Source organism: Peromyscus maniculatus, chromosome 6, assembly GCF_049852395.1.
Source record: "Peromyscus maniculatus bairdii isolate BWxNUB_F1_BW_parent chromosome 6, HU_Pman_BW_mat_3.1, whole genome shotgun sequence".
Taxonomy (NCBI): domain Eukaryota; kingdom Metazoa; phylum Chordata; class Mammalia; order Rodentia; family Cricetidae; genus Peromyscus; species Peromyscus maniculatus.
In genome coordinates this window covers 97,322,955-97,341,549 of record NC_134857.1, presented here as the reverse complement: position 1 = coordinate 97,341,549, position 18,595 = coordinate 97,322,955, and the positions used below count along the sequence as shown (strand labels likewise).

At 37.0% G+C, this 18,595-nt stretch overlaps 1 protein-coding gene across 4 annotated transcripts in view; it reads right to left on the bottom strand.

Annotated features, from left to right (window-relative positions):
* Plppr5 (phospholipid phosphatase related 5) overlaps positions 1–18,595 on the bottom strand; it is a 263,032-nt gene that overhangs the window by 54,479 nt on the left and 189,958 nt on the right. For all 4 annotated transcript variants that reach the window (XM_076574877.1, XM_076574878.1, XM_006977837.4 and 1 more), the window contains one exon: positions 3,539–3,671. In XM_076574877.1, the coding sequence (XP_076430992.1) occupies positions 3,539–3,671 (133 nt within the window). The remainder of the gene's footprint in view (positions 1–3,538; positions 3,672–18,595) is intronic.

Below are 18,595 nucleotides of genomic sequence, written 5' to 3'. Positions count from 1 at the left end.
GCATGTATTAAGTTCCTTTCATTTCACCTCTCCCCAGTTTCCTTCTTTGGCTTTCTGGAGTAGTTAAGGGTGTTAAATTATTTAACACATTGAGCTGTCTACCACTGGCTACATTTTCATGCATGGCAGGTTTGACCTGACATAAGATAAAGGAAGAAAATATATTCTGAGACTATGTTTGGGTGATGCAGGTTTTTAAATGAAGAGACAGATCCCTAAGAGGGTGCAGTTGATAGTGTTTTACTAATGTTAGCAATCTCTATTTTTTCCAATATTTGACATTTTTTTTATCACACTAACATAAAGCAAAGCAGTTGTATCTCTTTGATTATACATCCTAAGCCCATTCAGATGCATAACACCTCTGCTGGAGGCACCAGTTAGCAGTAAAATCCAGTGTCGTCAGTTTACATTTAAATATCATAGAGAAATCTTAAGCAGACTGTTCTTGGATTAAATCTCTACATTGCCTTCAGAAACACATTTTTCAAAGGCACAGAGCAGCTACCATGTGGTATCACTTTATCTTTTTTAGATTTGCTTTCTAGTTATCTGTTTTGGAACAAGTTGAGAAACAAGCAGATAATCAATGTTCTAATTCTTGACTGTCTTTACAGCATTAAAATGTCTTTACTGTGGTTACCTGAAAGTACAAATCTAAGTACACAGCCTTTTTTGTGTCTTTGTACTAAACTTACGAATTTGCTTGACTATGAAAAGCACTTTCTAATCAGTATCACTGGCCATTTCCTACATGAAAGCTGTCAAAGGCCAAATGAATTTCCAGTACTAGATGTACAGATGTGCTTTTAATTTTTAAAATATTATGGAAGATTTGATATTAAACAAAACTTATTTTTCTACATAGGTAAAGCAAATTTTGTCATTAGTAACAATGATGTGCATAAAATGTGACCTTCAAAGGTGTAGTTCTGATGTGAAGAAATCTACTGGTTTCTAATTTGAAGTAAAAAAAAAAAAATTCCACTAAGATTTTTATTTTATTTTTATTATTTTCAAGACTTACTTATCTTATATGACATGTATGTGTGGGCACCTGAGTGCATATTTGTACACCATATCTGTGCAGGTTCCCACAGAGATCAGAAGAGGGCACTTCAGATCCCCTGGAGCTGTAGTTACAAGTGGTTGAGAGCCACTGGATGTGGGTATTGGGAATAAAATCCAAGGTCACTGTAGAAGCAGGATGTACTTTTAACTACTGAGCCATTTCTCCATCTCCAGGGACTTTTAAACTTACAGCAAAATAAAATTTCCCCCCAAAGAATTGGCCTATTAAAAAGCCATATTAATTTTATTATAAAAATTAGACATTCTTCTTCTTCTTAGTTACATACTTCAGAACTGTTTATTTTTCTAATACTTCCATCATTACTGGCTGGTGTGTTGGGAAATCATTGGGAAAGGTGCAAAGGATCAAATATTTTTCTAGTATTAGATCCATAGGTGTTCTTTTAATTTTCAAAATATTATGTAAGGTTTCTTTATGCACAAAAATCCACACATAACAAAACTCTGACTATCCAAATGTCAAGGTGATAGGAACATTGATTTTTCTATTTTAAGTTCCAGAAGAAGACAGCAGAAATTCCTTTCTTGACTCTTAGCAGTGTGCCAAGAATCACACCAAGGACAGGCTGTGAAAAGCAGAAAATCAGGAGAGGCAGAGAGCTGGGAGCAAACTGAGGCCAGTAAGATGTGAATGTACATCATCTGTCCTCCAAAAACCTCAAAGCTAAGCACTGGCATCGACATCTGTACTCCTTTGAAATGTAGGCTAAGATGTACTCATTTCTTAACTAAACTGCTCTTTTTATCTAGTGTAATAGGTCCCCTTGTTTAAAATAGAAATATTTGAGAAGAATATAGAAATGTCTCTTGATACTTGAAAAGTTCCTGACTATGTCTTAGAAATAAAATGTCCGTGTATCAGGTCCAAAGCCAGTATTGCTGTTGGTGGCAGAGATGAATTTTGAAATGGGATCCCGTAGATGTAGCCACTCATTCAACCAAAAGCACAAAGTCCCTATACAAAGTGCAATCTTTTTATGCAGTGTTGCTTCAGTTACAAGCTTTCATTTTCTTACAACAGATTTGAAATTTCAGGTCACCATAAAGGAACAAAATGAAAGAAAATGTATATAATCAGTAAGAAGCATGGTGTGTAATAGGCACACTTTACATTGTGACATGTGCTCTTTACAAACATGCATGCAAATGCAGAGAATGTTTTTGCTCACTAACCCAACCAGCTTTGCTCATGAGTACTTAGTAAAGTACTGATTTCAAGTACTGTTAGTTTTGCAGATGTCATTGCTTGTTACTCATTTTGTTTTTAAATGGATCACATTCAAAGAGAAATGAGTTGAGGGCACATTACTAATACAAAGGAAAAATAAAATTTTAAGAGATATATACATATCTTAAAAATTAAATATAAATATTTTTATAATATTTATCATATAATGTTTACATATTTTATATACTATTACCTCAAATGATACTTGGGGGCTTTGAAGATACCTAACTTGATGACAGTGGAAAGTTCAGTCTTCCAAATAAAGTCCCTATGTCCTCAGAGAATCGTACAGTTTTGATTCTTTTATGCCGTTGTTTCCAGTGTAGTAGCTATAGTGTGATGTTTTCTGTGTCCAAAGTTTTCATCTTGAGCCCCATGACATAAGAGTAGCAGGCTCCTTGATGAATCTTTCAATGTTCATCAAAATTCTTTTGATGCTTTTTAATATGAACAGCTGTAGTCATTTTATTTCTTTTTCTTTTTTCCTTTTATTACATGCTTTTTTAATATGAACAGCTGTAGTCATTTTATTTCTTTTTCTTTTTTCTTTTTTTTATTATTAAGATTTTTTCTGTTCATTCTACATACCAACCACAGATTCCCCTCTCCTCCCTCCTCCTGTCCCCCAGTTCTCTCCCCAACACACCCCCCATCCCCACCTCCTCCAAGGCAAGGCCTCCCATGGGGAGCCAGCAGAGCCTGGTACATTCAGCTGAGGTAGGTCCAAGCCTCTCCCCCTGCATCAAGCCAACAAACCAGGAAATGATAGTTTACATTAAACTTTCATGTCCGATAAAATTTCTATTGAATTACAAGAATGCTTAGCAATGTGTCGTTTTGTTAAGTGCTGACCTTTGCAGGGTGAAAGCTAAAGTATCAGTATCACTTGTTCTCTAGCAAAACTTTAACATAGCTTAGTTTCCCTGAAAACCAGTTCAGGACTAGTGCAAGGAGTACAGCTTATTAAATATGATATTCCCCCTTTTGCCAAGTTATCAATCTTGATTGATCTACTTAGGATTACTATTTTTTCCCATGCACTCATTCTGAAACTTTATATACACACCAAGTCATTTATTTTAATTTTTCTTAAAAAAATAATATTCAGAGGTTATAGTCTTTGATTCTTAATGAGGAAATTATGTCCTTGTTGTTGTTATTGTCTTATGTATGATCATCTTTATGGACAAGAATAAAAGTAAGCCAATGGATACATACCAAGAAATCGGACAGTTCGACGTACCAGTGGGTTTATATAGCAACAGTCTCCAGTTAAAATAGTCTTTTCCTGGTTTTCAAAATCCCTTGTGGCTAACTGTAGGCAAAACACGGCGGTTTCTCCAACTATTATCTTGCAAAGAAATAGAAGATTAAAGAGTGTTAGAGTTTCACCAGCATGCAAGTTATTTTTACTTAAAAGGTGGTAACTATCTCAATGTAAAACTAAAGCACAATTGCTAAGTAGACCCTTTAATTTTCATTTTTGTCAGCAGACATAAATCATATTTCTCTCAACTTTAGGAAATATTAAAATGACAGATTTTTAAAATAAAAATATACTATAATACTTGATATATACAGAAGTTCTTAAGGAAATTCTCAGTTATTCTAGTGTGTAATTTTCACTTTTGAAAAACTGACTGTACTTTGCTTAAATCTGACTCTTCTCTAAAATTCAAAACAGATTTTCTATAATCAATGTATATAACATACATATATATAATATATGTGTATATGTATGAATGAAAATGGCACAATGAACTCCATTAATTTGTGCTGTTACTATTCATAAAAAATGCCATAATAAAAGATGATGATAAAATAGATTTTCTGCAACAATTTTTGAAAAGATCTTGTATAGACATATTGATTTGAAAGCATATCAATATAATACCTTTATGAGGGGAAAAAAATCAATTCATGGATATTTAACCTTGTGATGATTCCATCCTGAGACATTATCAAGAAGTTTAGCAATTACTCAATTATTTACACTTTACTAAAATGTGTTATTTTAATCTTCATCAGACATATGAAGTAGAATATTGCCATACCTCTTTACAAGTGAAGAAACTGGGTGCTTGCTTGGGAACTAGTGTTGAGGACTAGGCTTTGGCCTGACTTCCTTGTTCTTGCTTGCAAAGACCTGACTATGTTCTACTAATCACTGTACAGTTGCAGTAGTTTTCATACATTTCCTCAGTGAGGTGTTAGAATTCCTTCATTTTACATATAACAGCATGGAAACTTGGGGGAGTTAAATATTTAGTTCTCTTTCAGACTAATAAAAAGCCAAGCATAAATTTTTGACTTAACCTGAGAACTCAGATTCCATTTAAGACCATGGACAAAGCCTAAGATACAACATTAATGAAGATGTTTCAACAGGACAGCTCAGCAGGTAAAGTACAACACAAACTTGGCTACCCGAGTTAGATCCCCAGAACCCATGCAAAGAAGAAAAGAAAGAAGTGACTCCCCAAAGTTATCCTTCAATCTCCGCATGCACACCTTGGCATGAGTACCTACCCAGTATTAAGAAAGTGAAATAAATTTTACAATAAAATTAAGTGAAAAAGTAACTGGAGCCAAACATTTGCCTGCTTATTTGTCCCTGTTGGTTTTCATTTTAATCTATCTTGTTAAGGTTAATTAAGACATTATAAGGAGAGAACAGGTGCAAGCCATGTCAGTTTGAAGAATAAGCATAGGTCATGCCAGCTAGAAAAATGGACCACACAAGCCAGGAGAACAGATAGGAAAACCTGGACAGAAAATCCCTGCTGGGCCATAGACCATACAGCAGGCATAACTCCAGATAGGCAGCCACTTGTGGACCTTCTCCACTCTCTAGGTGGTCCCCACACTATCCCCAATCTCTATTCTCTTCCTCATCATCATTTTCTACCCTCCAATGTTGGTAGAGAGCCTAGAAGCCAGAAGTCCAGTCCCCAACTGTGACAAAGACTCATTGTTGGAATTGCTGTTAGAAATCCAGGCTGCAAAGACCAGAAGATAAAAGAGGAGACAGGAACCAAGGGGGAAAAAATACCCATCCAATAAAGAAGAACTCATAAATCAGTACCAAGACCCCAAACCACCCCAGACCCAGATGCCTTGATGCCAGTATAAGAATACAATCAACAACAGCCAGGGCAACATGTCACCACCAGAGCCTGGCTGTTTTACTGTAGCAAGCCCTGAATATTCCAACACAGCGGAAGCACAAGAAATTGCTTTAAACCCCAACTTGATGAAGATCATAGAGGTCCTCACAGAGGAAATGAATAAATCCCTCAAAGAAATCCAGGAAAACACAAACAATTGTAGTAAATGAATAAATCTCTGAAAGAAAGTCAAGAAAAACAAACATTTGAAGAAAATAAATAAAACTGTTCAAGACCTGAAAATGGAAGTAGAAGCAAAAAAGAAAACAAAATCTGTGAGAATTCTGTAAATGGAAAATCTAGGTAAACAAACAGGAGCTACAGATGCAACATCACCAACGGATTACAAGAGATGGAAGAGTAATCTCAGATGTTGAAGAAAACAATAGAAGAAATAGATACAGAACTCCAAGAAAATGTTAAATCTAAAAAAATCCCTGGCACAGAACACCCAAGAAATCTGGGACACTATAAAAAGACCAAACCTAGGAATAATAGGAATAGAAGAAGGAGAAGAATCTTAACTCAAAGGCACAGAAAATATTTTTAACAAAATCATAGAAGAAAAATTTTCTAACCTAAAAGAGGATGTACCTATAAAGTACAAGAAGCTTACAGAACACTAAATAGATTGGACCAGAAAAGAAAATCCCCTTACCACATAATAATCAAAACACTAAACATACGGAACAAAGAAAGCATACTAAAGGCTGCAAAGGAAAAAGGCCAAGTAACATAAAAAGGCAGACCTATTAAAATTACACCCGAATTCTCAGTGGAGAATCTAAAAGACAGAAGGGCCTGGAAAGACGTCATGCAGATTCTAAGAGACCACACATACCAGCCCAGACCTGGCAGAACTTTAAATCACCATAGATGGAGAAAACAAGATGGTTCACGACAAAGTTAAATTTAAACAATATCTATCTACCAATCCAGCCCTACAAAAGGCACTATAAGGAAAGCTACAACCTAAGGAGATTAACTACACCCATGAAAATATTAAAATGACAGATTTTTGAAAGAGAAGTAGACTATAATACTTGATATATACAGACGTTCTTGAGGAAATTCTCAGTTATTCTAGTGTGCAATTTTCACTTTTGAAAAACTGACTGTACCTTTCTTAAATCTGAATCTTCTCTAAAATTCGAAACAGATTTTCTATAATCAATATATATGTGTGTGTATATATGTATATGTATATATATATATATATACATATTCATGAAAACACAGGAAATAAGAAAACATAGGAAATAAATAATCTCACACCAGCAAAACCAAAAGAAGGGAAACAGACACACACACATACTACCACAATAAAAAATAACGGGAAGTAGCAATCATTGGTCATTAATATCTTTCAATATCAATGGACTCAGTTCCCTAATAAAAAGACACATCCTAACAGAATGGATGTGAAAACAGGATCCATTCTTCTGCTTCATACAAGAAATACACTTCAACATCAGAGATAGACTTTACCTCAGAGTAAAGGGTAGAAAAAGATTTTTCCAAGAATTTGGACACAAGAAGCAAGCTGTGAAGCTGTTTCAACATCTAACAAAATAGACTTCAAACCAAATTAACCAAAAAAGACAGGCAAGGACACTTCATACTTATCAAAGGAAAAATTCAACAAGATGATGTTTCAATTCTTTTTTTTGGAAGGGGGGTATATCAAGACAGGTTTTCTCTGTGTAGCTTTTGAGCCTGTCCTGGATCTTGCTCTATAGACCAGGCTGCCTCAAATTCACAGAGATCCACCTGGCTCTGCCTCCCCAGTGCTGGGATTAAAGGCATGCTCTACCACCACCTGGCAATGCTTCAACTCTTAACATCCATGCTCCAAATGCAAGGACACCCACATTTATAAAAAAGATTACTAAAGCTTAAATCACACATCACCCTCACAAACTAATAGTGGTAGACATCAATACTCCACTCTCACCAATGGATAGATCATCCAGACAAAAAACAAAACAGAGAAATAATGGAGCTAACGGACATTTTGAACCAAATGGACCTAGCAGATATCTACAGAACATTTCACCCAAACACAAAAGAATACACCTTTTTTTCAGCACTTCACTTTGGACTTTGTCCAAAATTTACCACATATTAAATCACAAAGCAAGTCTCAACAGACAGAAGAAAATTGAAATAACCCCTTACATCCTATCAGACCACCACAATTAAAGCTGGATTTCAACAACATGGAAACTGATCAACTCTCTACTGAATGACTACTGGGTCAAGGCAGAAATGAAGAAATTAAAGATTTCCTGGAATTCAATGAAAATGAATGGACAACACACCCAAACTGATGGAACACAGTGAAAGCAGTGTTAAAGAGAAAAAGTCACCAAGTGCTTACATAAAGAAATTAGAGATCTCATACTAGCACCTTAGCAACATACCTGAAAGCTCTAGAACAAAAAGAAGTAAACACACCCAAGAGGAGTAGACAGCAGGAAATAATCAACTGAGGTCTGAAACCAATAAAATAGAAACAAAGAGAACAATACAAAGAATCAATGAAACAAAAGATTTGGTTCTCTGAGAAAAATCAACAAGATAGACAGTCCTTTATCCAAACTGATTAAAAAGCAGAGAGAAAATCCAAATTAACAAAATCAGAAATGAAAAGGGATACATAACAACAGACAACAAGTGAATTCAAAGAATTATTAGGTCATATTTTAAAAAACTGGAATCCACAAAATTGGTAAGTCTAAAAAAATGAAGTTTTCTCTATATGTAACACATACCAAAGTTAAATCAAGGTCAGATAAACAATTGAAATATACCTATAACCCCTAAGGAAATGAAAACAGTCATTTAAAGGCTTCCAGCCAAAAATAGCCCAGGGCCCAATGATTTTAGTGTAGAATTCTACCAGATTTTCAGAAACCTAATACCAATACTCCTCAAATTATTCCACAAAATAGAAACAGAAGGAACATTGTCAAATTCATTTTATGAGGCCACAGTCACCCTGATACCCAAACCACACAAAGATGCAAGAAAGAAAGAGAATCACAGACAGATTTCCTTCATGAACATTGATGCAAAAATACTCAATAAAACACTCCCAGACTGAATTCAAGAACACATCAAAAAGATCATCCACCATGATCAAGTAGGCTTCACCCCAGAGATGCAGGGACGGTTCAACATACAAAAATCTGTTAATGTAATCCACCATATAAACAAACTGAAAGAAAAAAAAACACATAATCCTCTCATTAGATGCTGAAAAGGACTTTGGCAAAATACAACACCCCATCCATGATAAAAGTCTTAGGGAAATCAGGGATACAAGGAATATACCTAAACACAATAAATGCAATTTATAGCAATCCTAGAGTAAACATTAAATGAAAAGAAACTCAAAGCAATTCACTTAAAATCAAGAACAAGACAAAGCTGTCCACTCTCTCTTTATCTGCTCAATATAGTACTTGAAGTTCTAGCTAGAACAATAAGACAACTAAAGGATATCAAGGGGATACAAATTGGAAAGAAAGAAGTCAAAGTATTGCTATTTGTAGATGATATGATAGTGTACATAAGAGATCCTGAAATTCTACCAGAAACTTCTACAGCTGAAAACATCTTCAGGAAAGTTGCTGGATACAAGATTAACTCAGAAAAATTTAGTAGCTGTCTTATATACAAGTGACAAACTAGCAAACAGGCTGAGAAAGAAATCAGGGAAACAACACTCTTCACAATAGCCACAAATAACATAAAATATCTTGGGGTAACTCTAACCAAGAAAGTGAAAGACCTGGATGACAATAACTTCAAGTCTTTGAAAAAAGAAATTGAGGAAGATATCAAAAAATGGAATGATCCTCAATGCTCATGTATCAGATTCAACACAATCCCCATCAATATTCCAGCACAGTTCTTTGCAGACCTTGAAAGAATAATAGTCAACTTCATATAAAAAGTAAAACACAGTGGCAAAAACAATTATGGACAATAAAAGAACTTCCAGAGGTATCATTCCCTGAATGTCAAGCTATATTACAAAGCTATAGTAACAAAAACAGCATATTATTGGAATTAAAAACAGACAGGTTGATCAATGGAATCAAATCAAAGACCCAGAAATAAATCCACACACTTATGGACAGCCGATTTTTGATAAAGAATCCAGAAATATAGAAAGAAAAAAGAAAGCATCTTCAATAAATGGTGCTGGTTTAACTGGATATTGTCATGTAGAAAAATGCTAATAAATCCTTATCTGTCACTCTAAACAAAACTCAAGTCCCAGTGAATCAAAGATCATCATAAAACCAGATGTACTGAACCTGATAGAAGAGAAAGTGGAGAATAGCCTTGAACACATTGGCAGAGGAGACAACTTCCTGAACAGAATGCCAATAGCACGGGCACTTAGATCAATAATCAATAAATGGGACTTTATGAAACTGAAAAGCTTCTGTAAGGCAAAGGCACCATCAATAGGATAAAAAGGCAGCCCACAGAATGTGAAAAGATTATCACCAACTCCACATCTGACAGAGGGCTAATATCCAAAATATATAAAGAACCCAAGAAACTAGACATCAACAAACTAAATAATCCAATTAAATAATGGGTTACAGACTTAAACAGAGAATTCTAAACAGAAGAATCTCAAAAGGCCAAAAAAGCTAAAAGTAATGTTCAACATCCTTAGCCATCAGGGAAATGCAAGTCAAAATGACTTTGAGATTCCATCTAATAACCTGTCAGAATGGCTAAGGTCAAAAATATAAGTGATAGCTCATGCTGGCAAGGCTGTGGAACAAGGGAAAGACTCCTCCATTGCTAGTAGGAGTACAGCCACATTGGAAATCAATATGATGGTTTCTCAGAAAATTGGGAATCGATCTACCTCAAGATCCAGCTATCCTGTCCCTGGGCATGTACCCATGTGATGCTCCACCCTACCACAAAAACACTTGCTCAACTATATTCACAACAGCTTTATTTATTAGAAACTGGAAACATCTTAGATGTCCCTCAACCAAAGAATGAATAGAGAAAATATAATACATTCTTTAGTATTATTCAGCATTTAAATGACATCATGAAATTTGCAGGCAAATGGATGAAACAACAACAACAAAAAAATCCTGAGTGAAGTAACCCAAATACAGAAAGACAAATATGGTATGTACTGAGTTATAAGTGTATATCAGCTGTAAAAGACAATCATTCTACAAGACTTACACCCAGAGAGGCTAAATAACAAGGATGGCTCAAGGGAGGGATATATGAATCTCTCTGGGAAAGCGAAATAGAATAACTTTTGTGGGTAAACTGGGGGCAGATTACAATATCAGAAGTGGGGAAGGAGAATACTGAGAGAGACAACTGGGATTGAGGCATTTCAGAGGCAAAGTAAAAACCTAGGGCAACAGAAACTCCCAGGAATCTACAGGGTGACCCTAACAAACACTCCTAGAAATGGCGGAGGTGGGGGGGGGCAGGGTAATGGAGCCTGAACAAACCATCTTCTGTAACCAGGCAAGACTTCTAGTGGAGGGACTGGGACACCAACCCAATCACAAAACCTTTGATCTGCAATTTATCCTGCCTGCAAAATGTGCTGGGGTCAAGGAAGCACAGAAGTTGTGGGGGTGGCCAGCCAGTGACTGATGCAGCCTGAAACCCACACTGTGAGAGGGAGCCCATGCATGACAACAGAGATTGGGTACCCCAGAGACCTAGGATAGAACTGAACATGGAAAAAAAATCAGTGAAATGATTCCTAGTGATACTCTGTTATACCAGTAGACCAGAGCCTGAAGCAGTAGACTAGTAGATAATTGCTGAAAAAGAGACAGAAACATTGAAAGAACCAGAGGGGTCAAGGGCACCACAAGAACATGGCCCATAGAATCAACTTACTAGGGCTCACATAGAATGAACCAGCAACCAGGGAGCCTGCACAGGACTGACCTAAGCCCTCTGCATCTATGTTGTGGTTGTGTAGCTTGATGTTCTTGTGGGATTCCTAACAGTGGGAACAGGGGCTGTCTCTGACTCTTTTGCCTGCTTTTTGGACCCCTTTCCTCCTATTGGGTTTCCTCAGCCAGCATTGATTTAAGGATTTATGCCTAGTCTTATTGTAACTGGTTATGCCATGTTTGGTTGACATCCCTGGGAGGCCTGCTCTTTTCTGAAGGGAAACAGAGGAGGAGTGGATCTAAGGGAGAGAAGAGGTAGGAGGAGGGGCTGACAGAAGAGAAGAGAAAGGAAACTATGGTTGCAATGTAATATATGATAGAAAAATAAACAAATAAATAGAAAACAACAAAAAACGATCCTCTAAGGAGTCCCTGACATTCCCTAGGTGCTACAGTTTGCTTATGTCCCCCAAAATTCATACATCAGAAACATTCCCCCAAGCATTGTATATCATCCTGCTTTGGTTATCAAAGGAATAACAAAACTGTTCCAAATAAACTGAACTTTCCACAGGCCACTGAAGGGAATTGGCTGAGAAGTTGATGGGTTAGAACACACCCTGATGACAGATGATTGCTGTTGTTCATATCTATTGCTCTCTGTTTAAACCTAAACTTCTAGGCTAGAAGATGGCTCAGTGAATAAAATCACTTACCACTCTTCCAGAGAACCTGAGTTTGGTTCCCAGTACCTACACTGGGCAGCTAACAACTGCCTGAAACCTCAACTCTAGGGAATTCAGTTCCCTCTATTGGTTCTCATGAGCACCCACAGACATGTAGCATATACTCCCACACACATGCACACACACACACACACACACACACACACACACACACACACACAAATAAAATAAATAAATCTTAAAAAAGAGTTAAAAGAATAAGAAATCTAAACTTCATGTCAGGTTCCCAAAGATGGACATGGAGAGTCAGTGGGCCTCTTTCTTTGCTCTCTTTTGAATGTGGCCATATTGAATAAGCTTTTTTCTGTTTTTCATGATTACTTCTCTGTATGATTGACTCATTGAGGATGGATGGCCAAGCCAAGGTTGTTATGGCTGCCAAAGCTCAGGATTTGACCCTGGAAACTCCAGGAAAAGCCCTGTCTGTGGTATTTTGTTATAGAAATGGAAAACTAAAATATCAAAGCAATGTGTTGGAGGCCATGATGTTTCATCTGTGTACCCCATATAAAGTTTATCTGAGGATCAGAGGAAAAAGCCAGACACTATAGTAAACATAGAGGTCAGGCAATGGTAGCACACACAGTTAATTCTATCATTCTGAAGGCAGAGATCCATCTGGATCTCTGTGAGTTCAAGGCCACACTGGGAACAAAGCCAGGCGTGGTGGTACATACCTTTAATCCCAGCACTAACCATAAAGGTCTGGAGGTCTGTACAGACAGACAGGAAGTGACAGAGCTGGGCAGGAAGAGGAAGTGATGTAGCTGGACAGAGAGAGGAAATGAAATGGCAGAACAGAAAGGCATATAGGTGTGGGTATACAGGAAGTAGGTCTCTTTGGTGAAGGATCTCCAAGTGGTAAGAACGTGACTGACTTCTTTCTGCTTTTCTGATCTCTCAGCTTTTTACTCCAGTATCTGGCTCCAGGTTTTTATTAATAAGACTGTTTAGCAATTTGTCTACAGGAGGCTCTATAAAAATTACTGTCTACTATAATAAGATATTCAAAATAGGAAAGCACAGAAAGTTAGATGTTTTTCCACCCCAGTGTGAGAAGCAGCTTAGATAACTTTTCCTTCTTTCTTCCTCTGTTTCCTTTTGTTACTACATCTATCTATCTATCTATCTATCTATCTATCTATCTATCTATCTATCTATCGATCTATCTATCGATCTATCTATCTATCTATCTATTGTAGTGGGTAGCCATTGCAGATGCCCCAACTTTACAAGAGAACTTTGGATGACTGAACAGGCTGCCAGCTGTCTCTGTCTACCCTGCAAGACTCCCGAAAGTTGCTTGTGTCCTTCTCCCATTTCTCAGGTAGCATTATATCCTTCTGAGGTCTTTGATGTGGTTGAAGACTAGATAATTATAATTTCCTCAGTTATGATAAAAGATGGGTTAGATATAAAACCTTAGACTCACAAATATAAGATAGGATATCTTCTTTAATATTGTAACTGTAATTCTCGCTTGATAATTTTTTTGTTATATGTAATTTTACTATGTTAAGGTTAAAACTTTCCTTTTTGAAAAAGAAGAAAAGAGGAAGTGCTGTGGATATCGCTCTGTATAAATAAAACACTGATTGGCCAGACAGGAAGTATAGGTGGGACTAACAGAGGGGAGAATTGAGGGAACAGAAGGCAGAGGGGAGACTGGTAAACCACCACCATGACAAGCAAGATGTAAGGTACCGGTAAGCCACGAGCCACATGGCAACTTATAGATTCCTAGAAATGGGTTAATTTAAGATATAAGAACAGTTAGCAAGAAGCCTGCCACAGCCATACAGTTTATAAGTAATATAAGCGTCTGAGTGATTATTTTATACGTGGATTGTGGGACTGCAGGGGCTTGGTGGGACCTGGAGAGAAGCTCTCTAGCTACAATCTATCTATCTATCTCTCTATATATATGATAGATAGATAGATAGATAGATAGATAGATAGATAGATAGATAGATATCGTATATATATGATAGATAGATATATGATTATATATATATATATATATATATATATATATATATATATATATATATATATATTTACCCAAGACAGTAGGAGTTCAAAGTTAAACGAGAACAAACTGAGATGAACTTCAGTCTTCTCTGTCTAGTTAAGGCTGGGTTGTATTAAAAAAGATTGAAAACTTCCAACTTCCTCCTGCATTTTAACTTTGCCTTGGGTGAAGCAGAGCAGTTGTGTGATAAAACAGGTCATCTGGCCGAAGAAGACACAGAACTGTTTTTCATGGCTGCATCACCCATCACCAGGGCCTTAGGAGAAGTTAAGCAGAGAAGTTGTGTGTTTGGTATGTCCTTAGCTCCCTCTCCAAATATATCCTTCATATAGTCCTGTTTTCTTGGCTGTTTCTCAAAAGCAATGACAACTGTGATGCTTTCTGGGAAAAAAATTAATTTGCTCTGTTTGGGCACAAAATATTCTATATCCTAACAACGCAGTCTACTCCATCCACTCTGTGATTTCTCGGTTCCCTACACAATTGCTGCATTCCTTCTGTGTACCACAGCCTTTGCCACTGGGCCTGCACCACCATGCTGACATTGCCTCACATGACCTTGAACCCCCTCTTAGGCTGTGAACATTATTGTTTTCCTAAATATACCCATGTTTTACAGCAGTTCTGGGTGGGTATACTTGTACATGGGAGTGCAGTGCCCACAGAGGCCAGAAAAGGATGTCAGATCCTCTGGAGCTGGATTATTATAAGCTGCCTGACATAGATGATGGGAACTGAACTTGAATCTTCTGAAAAAGCTGTACATGTTTTTAACTTTTGAGCCATTCCTCTAGTCCCTTCATTTGATATTTTGGTCTGCTTATTTGAACTTATCTCTCAAGTTCAAGATAAGGCTCTGATAGATTGTTAGAGCAACCGTAGAATTCAGGTCTGGCTTTCAGAAGGATGAAAACAAGGTAAGTATTCATAGAGCAGCTATGATATAAGTGTGTGACTCCACAGAAAGAAGAATGACATTGCCAACTATTATGTGTGTATCTAATCTCTAACCACCAACAACCACAATTAGGTTTTGAGATAGCCCTCTAGCCTGAGACCTAGTTCTGTATGTTTAATCTACTTTGACTCCTCAGAATATTGTGACTAGCCAGTGATGCCTACTGGATACATGAATGAATTCCATCCTCAGAACATATCTTCAATAGATCCAAATGTCCTGGTCTATGTTTTACCTTTCACTTGACTGAAGATACCAACTTCTTCCTTTTTGCTGTGAAGAGGTCTAATACTCTGCTTCCTGTAACCAGATCTTGGTAACTTTTTTTTCATTTTACATATGGATCCCAGTTCACCCTCCTTCCCCTTCTTCCCTCTCCTCCCCCAACACAGAGACAGCTGACCCAATCTGGTGGGAGTTCATGGACTCTGGTCTGTCAGAACATGCATGGGACCTTGGTAACTCTTAATCATTAAATGGCTACCAGACTGCGAACTGCTCTCTTTGGGCCACTGGCCCTAGGGTCACTCTTCCACGTAGCCCCCTCACGCGGTCCTTGCTGTTTGCACTGCTGCCTATTTCACATTTCCGAGTTTCCTACTTACGGACTGCAGATGTTAGCCAATGCTATTGGCTATGACAAGGAATCCAAAGTCAAAGTAGATTAAACATACAGAACTAGGTCTCAGGCTAGAGGGCTATCTCAAAACCTAATTGTGGTTGGTGGTGGTTAGAGATTAGATACACACATAATAGTTGGCAATGTCATTCTTCTTTCTGTGGAGTCACACACCATCTTACATCATAGCTGCTCTATGAATACTTACCTTGTTTTCATCCTTCTGAAAGCCAGACCTGAATTCTACGGTTGCTCTAACAATCTATCAGAGCCTTATCTTGAACTTGAGAGATAAGTTCAAATAAGCAGACCAAAATATCAAATGAAGGGACTAGAGGGATGGCGCAAAAGTTAAAAACATGTACAGCTTTTTCAGAACATTCAAGTTCAGTTCCCATCATCTATGTCAGGCAGCTCATAACAATCCAGCTCCAAAAAATCTGACATCCTTTTCTGGCCTCTTTGGGCACTGCACTTCCATGTACAAACATGCCCATCCATAACTGCTGTAAAATATGTACGTATTTAGTAAAACAATCTTCTGTGTTGAAAACACAACAGTAAACTGATAATCAAGGAAGGGATTGAAATACAATTTAATGGTCACAAGCAAAATAATTGACAGTGGGGCAGGACTTCACAGGCTGAGTTTTTTAGGGGTTTTGTTTGTTTGTTTGTTTTTTCATGATTTAGAAAATATGTGCCAGTACAAAACTCAGAAAAAGTGTCATGAATCACTAACAGTACCTGTGATGACTTGTGGATAGATGACCCTATCTGTTTGAGGCTCACCTCTGTATAAATATTGAATTCACTCTACCTAGATTCCTCTTAGCCAATGAGTGATCAATAATGGGATGCTAAGGTCCACCTTCAATTGGTAATTGTCTTATGAAGACTTCCCATGAACTTGAATAAATTTTTATTTTTCTGTTCTACAGTCTATGGTCTTGGTGATCTAATTTTCCTTCCTCTTTTCCAGAAGTGAGGTTGACCCCCATCAGTCTGAAGGCTCTGCCCACCTTCACCAGCTTAATTTCCAACATTTATCTTTTACAGATATTTCTCCTTTTCTCATTTTTCCCCTGCATCTAAGAAACATAAACTATTATATAATCAAAGAAAGACAAGGTGTGAAATTGGCTACACAGAAAAGAAAGGCTGTGTGTGACTTCACAGATCTGGAGGATTTACAAACAATCCCAACCAGAACGACAGTATTAAGAGGAGGAGATCGGGAGGAAGAAGTCTTTTTCATGGTAGCTTTCAGCTTAACTTCAGCAAAGGCTATGGTAGATGGAATTGGCCTTGGAGGCAGAGACACAGACACCTATAATAAATGTTAACCATTATCATAATCAATAGTACCATTAAAAACAATAATAATGCTATTAATGGTAATAGCATTGGCTTCAGTCTAACACACACACACACACACACACACACACACACACACACACACTCCTCCCACTTTGCTTTCTGACTGATTTAATATCAGGTTATGTTGATTCTAATGTATCCATTTCTTTTTCTTTTATCTTAAATTTGAATTCAAGGCCCTGGTCAGTAAATTGCAGACCAAAAGTCTATGTTTCCCATTACTTTAGTCTAGCTTTTCTGTCTTTTCCTCTCATAAGCTTTCTTCAATAAGTTTTCTTTACCGTAAGGTACCTTTGTTCCTCTAAAAGAATCCTAGGCACTTATCTCTCCTCTGAACTCTAGGAGCAGGGCACCCATTAAAGTGGCATAACTTAAGAAGCTCAGGTCTGTCTCCTGAGGTCCCTAATGCTCTCACATTCACAGTGGATCCATGGGTCTCACTCTGAGCCTCCTGTTCTTCCCTGTTATCATCTCAGTGAACCTACTAACTCTCCACTGGTACACCCAAACTAAAACTCTCACCTATCACAGTGATCCCTCTGTTTCTCTTACACACTTCTCTCAATCAGTGGCTTTTAAATACATTATTTTAATTAATAAAACTTGTGTATGTTAAGATTAGCATGTTCAATATGATGTCTTAAAATACACACATACTTTAGAATGACAATAAATTGCTGTGTTACCATTTCATAGTGTTTTTTGTGCTAACAGCACTTAACATCTACTTTCTTAGGAATTTTGAAAGTATATAATACATTATTACTATTATTAGTTGATATATTAGTCACCATATTGTTTAAAAGATACTTAACCTTATTCTTCCTGATAAAACTGCTATCAGTTTCTAAATTCTAATTAAAGTATACCTTAATTCTATTTCAAATGTCTATTTCTCTTATTATTCCTTTGTTAAAATTTGGTCCCTTGTCATTTCTTTCTTGTGTTATAGAGTTCTTGAGACTTACATCTGCTCTTCAAATGGTCTACAACCAGATTGCTCAACAGAAACCAAATGTTGTGCAATCCAAACTTCCTATTTAAATTTCAGTGTGGACTCACAGCTTATAGGTTAACAGGAATTAATAGAAGGCCCTTTACAGCTGAAATTAAACCTATATTTCTCAGCTTCTGTGACCCTTACAAAGTCTTAGGACATGCTATGCGATAGTCAGAACCAAACATTTTATTACATAACATACCAGGTGTTTCTATGCATCCATACCTGTATACTTACCCATAGATTAATATGGCCTCATGAGCAGGGCATTGAAACAAGATTGAAATATCACTTGCTCTGTCACAAACTTATCCTATTCTGCTCCTTCTTGTATTGCAGTGGTACTTCATGTATTTATTATGGTAATTTGATTTTTTTTTAATGATTGTCAGTAACATCTGTCTATTGCACTTATTTGAAAGCTTCTCTGAGGCAGGGATTGTACAGTGTTTATACTT